Genomic DNA, 12160 nt, shown 5'->3' with positions numbered 1-12160 from the left:
AGCCTTGCTGCTTGTTTCCTAGTAGATTGAATTTGTAATACGGTTATTATTCTTAGTTCCATTCTTTGCAGCACAACACAGTCCTCCCTCAGAATCAGCAATTAGCTGCATCTTTGAAACGGCTTTTGTTATGATTTTTTTTGGGGGGGGGAGGAGGAGTAGAGGTGGTGCTGATGGTGGGGGTGTTGTGCGTGAGCGCAGGGCATTGTGGGATGGCCCCGCCACCAATATGGCGTCGCACTGACAGTTGTGGGAGCTGCACAGCCTCTAGCTCTCTTCAGTTTCTTAAAGGGAAGACGGGGAGGGAGTTGCTGTCAGAATTATTATTGAAAAGCCAGAAGTGGGGAGGGAGGGGGGAAAAAGACAAAAGCAAGGGAGTAGGTTTTTGTGCTGGTTGTTGCCTGACGCGCCCAGGAGAAGGGCCCGAGCGGCCCAGGCTTGTGGCTAGAGCTCGCCTGAGGCGCCGGATTAGTGTCATCATGGCTCTCGGGGACTGAGGGGTGGGGAGGTGTAGAAACATGGGAGGCTGAGCTCCGGCTTCGGTCTCTCGGGACATTTTATTTATTTATTATTCTTTCCCTAGTTTATTTCCCGGCCCTTACCCCCCACCACCACTATTCTCGTCTGAAGTCCGCTCTCTTTTCACCCACTTCCCCCGAGGGGAGCTTGGAGCGATTTGAGTCCTGGGGTGGGAGGGCAATGGGCTCCTCCACGGCGGACTCGGCTCAGTGGCTGTCGGTGAAGGAAGAAACGATCTTCTTACATGACGGGCTGATCCGGGTCACGGACCTGGCCGATTTGCCTAGCGAGATCGGGGTTGCGGAGCCTGGGGAGGACACCGAGCTGGAGGTGAGTTCGCTTTGGGAAAGAGCCAGGCTGTACGATTTGGGTGTAGTGCTGCTTTACTGTCAGTTATAGGGGGAGGGGAAGGAAGGGGATAAGCATGAAAAGAGCCAGATTAACGCACAAGGACGGTGGGGCATAGGGATGCTTTGGGGCTTGGTCTATCCCACGTTATCAGATGCGGCGTTTATTGCTTGTCTTCTAGGAGGGATCTGACAGCCCGAGGGTCCTTGTCAAGGCTCTAACCATCACCCTGCTTTTGTATGGACCTGAGAATGACCCCTTTCCCCTTCCTGTGTAGGAGTATCAGCGGGACTTTATTCCTGGGGTCGGGAGGAGCTGCGGCTCTGCAGGGTCAGGGAGGACAGGCCGCAGCCGTTGCTAGAACTGATGAGCTTGAGATAGGGGTGTGATCGGCTGAATGACAAATACAGATTTTGTAATCGTTTAAATTGCTTTGATCGAAAAAGATGCAGATTATTTTACAGGAGCAAAAATATATATTGCATGCTGTGTTTCCAATGTGCTGACATTGATGCAACGAGCCATCATTCTTGCATAGAAAGAGCTATCAGAAATCACACACTATTTTGGAAGGAGCCAGGTGACGATCTTTTGGATATGGACAAGTAATTTAACTGTTCTCCTTTGCTTTCAGTGTAATGTATTAAACAGATTTACATTTTGGTATGGATTAAAACACCATTATTATATTCTTCTGGATGTAGTATCCACTTTTTAAGGAAGGTCACTTGAACTTGTTGAGTCAATTTGTGCAAATTGTTTTTTAATGGAACATTTAATCTTCCCAGTTTGGCCAGGGTCCAAACAGTTTAATGTCCTTTGAGCCCCAGTGTTAGGGTGTACTTAATGCCCCATTTTACACAGGTTCTCATTCAAAAGCCCAAAAAGGACTGTCCTCAGCTAATGACCAAGATCTTACTTTTGGTCTTAGTCCAAAAGAGATGAGGTAGATTTATTACATTCTCATACTGTATATAGTATGATAGATAGAACTTGAGCTTATAGAGTCAAGTAAAGAGCGTTCACTTGAGAGTACCGAATTGACGGCTGAGGTGTTCATGTGTATGCAGGTCTTTGTATTCATGTAATTTCTTATCCCATGAGTTGTACTGTGATATACTTTGTTCACAAAGGCTTAAATCATAGCAAATATTTATTCAGCACAGACATTTCTCCTGTACTTGTTCTATTGGAGTTTAGGTGGTGGTGGGGTGACCCAACAGTTTCCTTTTGTTCCTTTGGTTTTCCAGATTAGTTGGTACTAGGGCTTTGATGTCATAAAGTCTTCATTTGCAACTAGGATCTTTTCCCCTCATTTTCTATTCCTATTTCTAATTTTTTCAGTCCAGTCATTGTAATGGCTGGGGGCCTTTCAGCAGGGCTATATCAGGAATCCTGTAATCATGGGCCTTTAATGTGGTCATTAGATATTGCCGTTGCATGTATGACACCTCAGTCCTCCAGAGGTTGTGAATGCTGCTTCCATAGCATACCCAGCTGACTTAGATAATGGAAGACCTGTGCTGGGATTTGAACTCTGATACTCTCCTTACTGAGCCATAAGGTTGGCCCCTTGGAAAATGTTTGAGCAGAGGCTAGGTCCATCATCCTAATTGTATAGAAAAACAAATTGTCAACATATTTTAGTGTTATCTGTTGTCCTAACCACATTGTAAATGTATTAATATTTATGAATGTGCAGGAGGATTTACAGAATGGAGTAGCTGTGATGCATGTTATACTTCTTATCAACATGACTTGATTTGACATTTATCCTACTCTTAGTCCAAATTGTGTCCTGCTTCACACCACTGTTGCCAAATATCCCAATGCTCCAGTGTGACGAATCTTATAGTAACAGAAAAAGCAATATATTTAGAAATATTCAGCGCAAGCAAAATTTGTTTCTAGGTTTTCTCTTGTAGGCAGATTCTTGTGATTTGATATAAATAAGTACATTTGCTTATTCCTTCCACCGCCATGTGAAATAAATTCATATTTAATTTTGAAAACTAAACTTTCCCTCCCAATCATTGACTTCCTAAAAAGGGAAACCCCATTCTGTGCACTCTTGCACATTGTAACATCATTCTTTGTTTTGCTGTGTAAACACCATGGTACACATGCAGACTGATATAAAGTAATGCAGCAGTTTGCTTTCTTATGATAGTGCAAACATTAAAGCAAATCCAGCTGTGACTGGAGCAGGAACCATAGCCAAGAATCAAATCACACTATACATCTGTCAGAATATTATGAGACTAATATTTATATGCTTTGTTCTCTACCAATCAAATAAGAATCGCTTAGCGTGGACCTTTGGACTTTCTGTTATACAGGGTGACCCTCATGATGTACAGCTGGGTCATAAGGGACCCTGGCAAGGGAGTCTTTTCCCTGGACTTCATGGTACTAATGGATCAAGCATCATGTGCCATGCAAAAACTCGGAGACCCCCCTCCCTCTCCCCTAGCACATCTGATGCCCCAGGTTGTAGTTATGACCTAAAAGGAACGATATTTAGGTGCTCAAAGGAAGGTCCTGAACCCTATCCCTCAGTCCACAAGTCTATACAGGTTTCCTGGGAAGGGAGAGGATTCCACCCAAGAGTGTTCGGGGGCACTCAGGAAGAAGGAGATTTTTTCTTCTGAAGAAAAAGAATCTACAATAGGCCAGTGGTTCTGGAAAAGGAACTTTTAGCCCACATTTCGGAAATACTATCCGCTTTAAGGATTACAGACCTCAGCTCAAAAGACCCAACAGAAGGGGACCATATTCTCCAGGAAATCAGGAAACCAGTGAAAGCCTTCCCATTACACAGAGTCTTGAGGCGCATGGTCCTCTCAGAATGGGATAGCCCCCAAGGGGGTCTCAAAGCAGTTAGGACTATTAGTAAGATTTACTCCCTACCCCTGGAGGAGAGAAACAATCGCCTTAGAATCCCAAGGGTCGACGCCTTGGTCTTAGCAGTCATGTGCAAGACGTTTACTGTACATTGAGTGATTGCCTTAAAGGATCCCTAGGGCAGGAGGATAGGAACTGTTCTGAAGCAGGCCTTTTCTAATATTTTATTTATCATCATTTCAATATAATCACAAGCAGAACTTCTTACAGAAAAAATACAGAATTCCCGTATCTAATAAAAATCAAAACCTTATAGCTAAAGTAATAGCAATACATAGCTGCATAACCCCATAACTTATCGGAAATTAGAGGACGAGAGACAAGATCCAATGGCGCAAATAACATCCAAAGAGAAAAAAGAAATAGAGAGAAAGCGTTGGATTCACATTATACATGCCAAAAATACAAAATGTCTAACATTGACCAGTATGAGAGTCCAAATAACATTGCAGTTAAGAAGGCTGAAAGTATACAAATTTCACATTAGGATGTGTCGTACATTTACTAGGATAACAAAGAACATACTGTGTGCCTAAAGCCAAAACTTCATGATTCATCTTGAGAAATTTCCTGCGCAACTGTGTAACTCTAGTAATGTCAGGAAAAATCCAAATCTTCCTCCCATTAAAAGAACTTTCTCTATTGCGAAAAAAGGATCTTAACACTGAATCTCGATCTTGTAGAAACACAAATTTAACCAAAAGAGGTCCAAAACTTGTAACCTGTGCTTCTGTAGATGTTTCAAAAAATTCAGTCAAGCCCATATTTATTCCTTGATTCTGTCCATCTAAAATTTTTCTTGAGAAGTAATACGCTTTGGAAATAGGTGGAATAGTGTCAACGGGAAATTTCAAAATTTCAAGCAAATACTTTTTTAAAAAGTTGCAAAGCTGATATTAATTCCAAGACAGGAAATTTTAACATTCTCAAGTTAAAGTAACGAAGGAATTTTCAATATTTTCTATTTTCTTGACATTAACCAGATCACTTTGAATTAAATTCACTTGTGTATTTTTTAAGCACACATTTGTCTAAGTCCTCTAATTTCTCTTTATGAGAGGAGAGAACAGTTTCATTTGTTTGGATACAGATATTAACCTCAGAGGTAACATCCACAAGAGATGAAATAGATTTTTCCAAAATGACCAAGGCAGACCAAATTGAATCTAAAGTGACTTCTCTAGCGATGGGCAATAAATAGCTCTTACCGCAGCTTCATTGCTGGAAGCTAACAAGAAAAAGCTGCTTCCAGCAGCCTCATGTGCTCCAACTGAAGACTGAATCCAGAAATTCATGGCGGCTTCCTGGCCCACCAAGATGCTGCCAGGATCTTGCACCGAAGACTCAGCATTTTTCAGGGAGTCCAAAGAGAATTCCCCTTCAAGACTAGGCAATACCTCCCCATATGCCACTGCTTCAGGTTGCAGCTACCTCCCACTGCTTCCAGTTGCAGCGAGGAATAGCCATCTAATGACATCCAGCAAGTAGGAGGAGAGGAGTTTTTGGTGCTCTGGGGCTCAGAGATGATTCAGCGTCCCCGAGGTATCCATTTGCTTCATGGGCTTTCCTGCTAAGGAACCTTCACCTGGAGAAACTACTGAAGCAGGGGTGAGAGAGGGATCAGCCACAGAGGTAGCTGGGGGCCCATCCCGTACTCTTCCCTTGCGCTTGTGTGCGGCATGGAACAAACCATTCAAGGAAAGGTTTTTAGAGGAGGTCAAACACCGCATCCTATCAAAGATCTACCATCTCGAATTTCCCCTGAAACAGGCCTTTTCTTTAAATTTTATGGCTCTGCATGCTTCCATTTCTGGAGGTTACATAGCTCAACCAGCCTTGTCCTGGGTCCAGCAGCTCTCAGAGAATGCTGAAAGTCTGCTTAGAGTCAGCCATGCCTTAGCAGATTCTATCTACGACCTAGTAAGAATGTCTTGTCGAGAAGTGGCCTCTGGAGTAGCAGCTAGAAGACTTATTTATTTATTCTTTATTTATTTATTCAACTTTATATACCGACTTTCAAATAAATTTCAAGGCGGTTTACATTAGATTGAGTTGCAGTAGCGACACTCAAAATACATATACATATATAGGAAACATATCCTTGCACATCTTACATCATCAAAATTAAATTAAAACTAAAAACCATATTAAGTACAATCATAAATAAAACCCCACCATTTCTTCCCCATTCCTCATACAATTTACCCTCTTTCCCATCCTCTTACCCATCTAATCATCTCCCTATTAACCCTTCTTAACTCTTCTAGTACCTCCTCAATCTCTAGGGATATAATAGGCGAGGTCATTTAATTAACATAGGCCTGTTCAAATAGCCAGGTTTTTATTAGCTTCCTGAAACTATTGATATTCTCCTCTAACCAGATCTCAACAGGCAAAGAATTCCACATCTTTGGTCCTGCTAGAGACAGGGATCTCTCCCTCACTGAACTCAGATGAGCCAGTTTGGGTGATGGTATAGTCAGCAGGGCCTGTCTAAGTGATCTCAAGTTCCGTGCTGGAACGTGAATGCGCAGTGAGGCGTTTAGCCATTCAGAATTCCTGCCATAGATGGCTTTGTGAATTAAAGTTAAACATTTATATTGTATACGGCAGGGGTCGGGAACCCATGGCTCGCGAGCCAGATATGGCTCTTTTGAGGGCTGCATCTGGCTCGCAGACAAGTGTCGCCATACTTCGCGGTTCCCCGCTGACCCAGCTGCTCCCCGGTCCTCCGCCGCCCGGGCTTAAAATGCTGTCAGCCCGGGCGGAACGCGGCAGGACAGCTGGAGTCAGCGGCACCGGCGTGCTCTCTCCCCCCCCCCCCCCTGCGGCCCGGAAGAGGAAGTGGAGAGCATCGGGTGCCTGCGCGGGAAGAAGAGACCACACTAGCGTGGTCTCTTCTTCCGCGCAGGCACCCGATGCTCACCACTTCCTCTTCCGGGCCGCGGGGGGGAGGAGAAGAGAGCACGCCGACTGGAGTCATCCGGGTGCCTGCGCGGGAGTCATCGGGTGTCAGCCGGGTGCCAGCGCTGGAGTCATCGGGTGCCTGCGCGGGTCTTCCCGCGCAGGCACCCGATGCTCTCCACTTCCTCTTCCGGGCCGCGGGAAGAAGAGAGCACCGGCGTGCTCTCTTCTTCCCGCGGCCCGGAAGAGGAAGTGGAGAGCATCGGGTGCCTGCGCGGGAAGACCCGCGCAGGCACGCTAGTGTCCGGGAAGAAGACTGCAGCGCGGCTCGGAGGAAAATGAAAATCTTCAACCGCGGCCGATGGGACTCCGCCTTCGCCTCCGCGAGGGCTGAAAATGAAGGAGGTTAGCGTTGGGAGGTGGCTGCTGCTGCCGCGAGTTCCCGGGGGGGGGGGGAAGGGGGAGAGAGAGAGTGAATGAATGAGCGAGCAAGCATGTGTGTTTGAGATCCTGTGTGTGTGAGTGAGAGATTGCATGTATGTGAATGATTGAGAGCCTGTATATGTGAAAGAGAGTATGTCTGTGATTGAGATCCTGCCTGTGAGAGAGAGAGCATGAATGTAAGTTTACCATTGGGAACCTGTATGTGTAAGTTTGTAATTGAAAACCTGTTTGTTTGAAAGAGTATGTGTGTATGATTGAGATCCTTTGTGTGTGAGAGAGATCATGTGTATGTATGATTAAGAGCCTGTGTGTATAAGTAAGAGAGAGATCATGTGTGTCTGTGTCTGATTGACAGCTGGTTTAGGTGATGGAGCATGTGAGTATGTGATTGAGAGCCTGTGTTTAAATGAGAGAGAGAGACCATGTGTGTCTGTGTGATTGAGAGCTGATTTAGGTGAGGGAGCATGTGAGTATGTGATTGAGAGCCTGTGTTTAAATGAGAGAGAGAGACCATGTGTGTATGTGTGTGATTGAGAGCTGATTTAGGTGAGGGAGCATGTGAGTATGTGATTGAGAGCCTGTGTGTAAATGAGAGAAAGAGAGGACATGTTTGTAAGCATGTGAATGAGAGTCTGTGTGTGAGAGAAAAAGACAGCATGTATTTATGTGATTGAAAGCCTGTGTGTGTGTAAGCGTGAAAAGATAGACAGCATGTGTGTAAATGTGTAATTAAGAGCCTATATAAGTGAGAGAGAAAAAACATTTGTATATGTGAGTGACTGAGAGCATGTGTGTATAGGTGTGTCATTGAGAGCCAGTGTGAGAGAGAGCGCTGGTATGTGACTGAGAGAGGAGAAAGTTCCAAGCAAACCACCCCACCTCCTGCTAATTCAGAACAATCTCAGGACACCTGGATATCAAACGTTCCCAGGTATGCAGAGCAAAAAAATTTTTGTATCCTTATTATTTTTCATTACTGGATCTTTGTGTCTGCTATTTTGAAATATTTTGTTGGTATCTGGAAATGTTTTATATGAGTTTTTAATTATTGGATATTCCACTCATCAGCTGTTTCGAAATATGTTCTTTTTGTTAGTACAGTTTTACTGCTGATGATTTTATATTTCTTGATTTGTTTTATAAGGATGTGTGATGTTTCTTTTTTCCTTTGTTACACTGCATACAGAGACTCTGGCTTGTTGCAGTTTCCAATTCAGTTTTTGTCTGCATGCTTCTTGTTATGCGTTTTGGTCTCTTTATTCTATGTTAGGTGAGGGACAGCATGTGATTCAGGTGAGGTTTTCTGCTGGCGTGTAGTTTTCTGTGTAGGACTCTATAGCAGCCTGACTTGGTCCGTTTTCCTAATAGGAGATGTATTGGTGTCTTAAGGCCTGGTGTAATATTTTCAGAGACTTATTGTACTTTAAAAGTGTGATCTTACATAAAATGCACACATTTACTTGTATTTAGTTTTAAACATATTGTATGGCTCTCATGGAATTACATTTTAAAATATGTGGCGTTTATGGCTCTCTCAGCCAAAAAGGTTCCTGACCCCTGGTATACGGTATTGAACCGGCAACCAATGCAGACCCATCAGTACTGGAGAAACATGATCAAACTTCTTTGTATCAGTTAGAAGTCGCGCCGCAGCATTCTGCAACAGTTGCAACGGGTGGATAGTTAATAATGGAACACCTAGCCACAAGGCATTACAATAGTCTAATTTGGGTAAAATTAGTGCCTGTACCACAATTCGAAAATCATTTGAGTGCAATAATGGTTTTAATCTCCTTAGCACTCGCAGTTTGTGAAAACCATCTTTTATAATGGTCTTCACTGAAGTTTTCATATTGAGCTCTGAGTCGAGAATACATCCTAGATCTCTGACATCCTGTTGGATCTTATATGTAGGGAGACAGTTTGAAATATCAATCTCTATTTTTTCTGTTACCTTATTACAGATAAACAGTATTTCAGTTTTAGAGTTATTTAATGCCAATGACATGTGCTTGAGAAGTTGATTTATTGATTTGTGGTATACCTCCCAGAGTTTCAATGTGGCTGACAAGGAATCTTTTATAGGTAGCAGTATCTGGATATCATCTGCAAACAGGTAGTGTACCAGTCCCAGACCCGCTAAGAATCTGCATAATGGAGCCATATAAACATTAAACAAGGTCGGCGAAAGGGATGAGCCTTGAGGGACTCCAGTATGGAGGTCCACTACCTCGGATTCTACTGTTCCCAGTTTAACTACGTACGATCTATTTGTAAGAAAAGTCTTAAACCAATCGAGTGTTTTGTCTTGAAGACCAATTTCACTCAATCTTAAAATGAGTGCTTCGTGACTGACCGTATCGAATGCTGCCGATACATCTAACAAAATTAGTAAGTAAGAAGTATTTTGATTGAAGCCTCTCTGAATGGTATCAACTAGTGAAATTAAAAGGGTCTCGGTGTTATGGGATTTCCGAAAGCCATACTGCGATGGAAAGAGCAGCTGATGTTCTTCTAGATGGTCCATAAGCTGCCGATTGACCACTTTTTCTATTAATTTAGCCAAAAAAGGCAGAATGGAAATTGGTCTATAATTTGCTAGGACTTCCGGATCCAAATTAAATTTTTTCAAAATGGGCTTTACTATTTCGCGTTTCAGATTGTCTGGGACTATACCTTCTTCTAATGATAGATTAATCAGATCGGCCAATGGTTTTGCTATGATATCTTGCACGGCCTTCAGATGGTTAATAGGCATGCAACTGAGTGACAGATTTGCCTCTAATCTAGCCTTTGTTGATTGCTCTTTAAAGGGACTCTAGCTTTTCAAGGTTTCTCCCTTGGTTTGATGCTCTTCCTAGTCACTTTTTCAGCTTTCTTTGAGCTGATTCATTTTGTCATTTTCACCTCCCACTTTCTGTATTGCTTGGGGGTTACATGTCAATTTCATTTGCCACCTCCTGCCACCCCCACCCTCTAGTTTAAATGCTTAATAATGTATGATGAATTTCTCAAACTGCTCAAAGATAATAAATGTCTAGGGACACAAAGGCCTGGGTACAGCACTTTCTGGACTGGCACAGGTACAAGCCAGTTAAGAGTTCCCCTTCAGGCGCGTGATGCAACAATCATCCTTTACAGGGGGATAAAAGAGCTAAGTCTTCCAGCAGTGGCACTGCAAAACAAGGCATAATGGTGCACCCTTATCTGGACAATTCTCTCATAAGAGCCAAATTGCCCAGGAAAGCTGCCAAGCCTCGGAAGTAATGGTCCATCTTCTATAGCAGTTAAGCAGGGTAATAAATTGTGCAAAGAGCAACATAGAACCATCCCAGGCCCTGGAATTTGTAGGTGCTTGGCTCAATACAAGAGAGGGATGAGTTACTTTAATACCCAACAGGGTCTCCAAGTTAACTGATCACATGCTAGCCTTCCGCACTCAGAAGGCACCCAGCATTTGGGACTTTAGAAACATATAGAAACATAGAAACATAGAAATGACGGCAGAAGAAGACCAAATGGCCCATCCAGTCTGCCCAGCAAGCTTCCCTCATTTCTTCTCTCATACTTATCTGTTTCTCTTAGCTCTTGGTTCTAATTCCCTTCCACCCCCACCATTAATGTAGAGAGTGGTGATGGAGCTGCATCCAAGTGAAATATCTAGCTTGAGTAGTTAGAGGTAGTAGGGGTAGTAACCGCCGCAATAAGCAAGCTACACCCATGCTTATTTGTTTTTACCCAGATTATGTTATACAGCCCTTATTGGTTGTTTATCTTCTCCCCTGCCAATGAAGCAGGGAGCTATGCTGGATATGCGTGAGGTATCAGTTTTTTTCTTCTCCCCTGCCGTTGAAGCAGAGAGCTATGCTGGATATGCATTGAAAGTGAAGTATCAGGCACATTTGGTTTGGGGTAGTAACCGCCGTAACAAGCCAGCTACTCCCCGCTTTGTGAGTGGGGGCTTATGGTAGCATCATGGGACCTGGTCCCATGGGCCAGAGTGCACATGTGGCCATTGCAGGAGTCCATACTGATGTACTGGTCTCCCTTCTCTTGGGTTTATGAGCTTTGGTTCCATGTACCCTTGGGGTCAAGAAGGAACCTAGAATGGAGGCTAGAGTCCTCCAGATTACTGAAAGGAGTAATCCTAGAATTTCCCAGCTGGATCATAGTTACTATGTATGCCAGCCTATGAGGATGGGAAGCACGTTGCCAGAGCCAGCTGACCCAAGGGCACTGGTCAAGAGAAGAAATGTCTTGGCAAATAGACTAGAGACGAGCCATCAGACTGGCTCTACAATACTTCTGCTGATTAAAAGGAAAGGCAGAAAGAGTTTTTTCGTACAATGCCACAGCAGTGGCATATGTAAATAAGCAAGGAGGCATCCACAACCTTATATTAGCACGGGAAATGACCAGTTGATCAAATGTGCAGAGGAGAATCTCCTCCTCCTATCAGCAACCCACATAATATGGAAAGAGAATGTATTTATTTAAATTCTTTTAATATACCAATGGTCAAGATCTCCAAGCAGATTTCTTCAGCAGAAACAGAGGACCCAGGAGAATGGGAGCTGAGCTTAAAATCCTTCCAAAAGATAGTGGATTAATTGGGGTGCCAGGCTGCAGACCTAATGGCAACATGGGTAAACACCAGGCCAACATATTCTTCAGCTGCAGAGTGATGGCAGGTTCCACTCCTATGTCCATGCCCAAGACTCAGCCTGCGGTATGTCTTCCCATTGTGGCCTCTTATAGGCAGGGTGATAAAAAGGATAGAGAGGACCTGATAGCTCCAGATTGGCCAAGGAGGCCTTGGTATGTGAACCTAATAAAGTAACTGAGTGGAACCAGTTACTCTTAACCGGGGGGGGGGGCTGCTCTGGCAAGGGCTGGACCCAATGGAAGACCTGTCTCCATTCTCTCTTATGGCCTGGCCCTTGAAAGGGCGCATCTGCAGTAATCTTGAGCATGCCGAAAGCACCAAAAAACCTCTACTTCCTTAGCTTACATCAAAATTTGGTGAGTGTTCTGCCGGGGC

At 43.9% G+C, this 12160-nt stretch overlaps 1 protein-coding gene across 5 annotated transcripts in view; it reads left to right on the top strand.

Moving 5' to 3' along the window:
- Positions 1 to 290: 290 nt before the first annotated feature.
- Positions 291 to 12160, top strand: part of HECTD4 (HECT domain E3 ubiquitin protein ligase 4) — a 541903-nt gene continuing 530033 nt past the window's right edge. For all 5 annotated transcript variants that reach the window (XM_029571656.1, XM_029571654.1, XM_029571657.1 and 2 more), the window contains exon 1: positions 291 to 849. In XM_029571656.1, coding sequence (XP_029427516.1) covers positions 700 to 849 — 150 coding nt within the window. In that variant the 5' untranslated portion in view covers positions 291 to 699. The remainder of the gene's footprint in view (positions 850 to 12160) is intronic.

Source organism: Rhinatrema bivittatum, chromosome 11 (assembly GCF_901001135.1).
Source record: "Rhinatrema bivittatum chromosome 11, aRhiBiv1.1, whole genome shotgun sequence".
NCBI classification, from domain to species: Eukaryota; Metazoa; Chordata; class Amphibia; order Gymnophiona; family Rhinatrematidae; genus Rhinatrema; species Rhinatrema bivittatum.
Note: the sequence above shows the minus strand (reverse complement) of the source record. Positions and strands in the feature narration are given on the sequence as shown.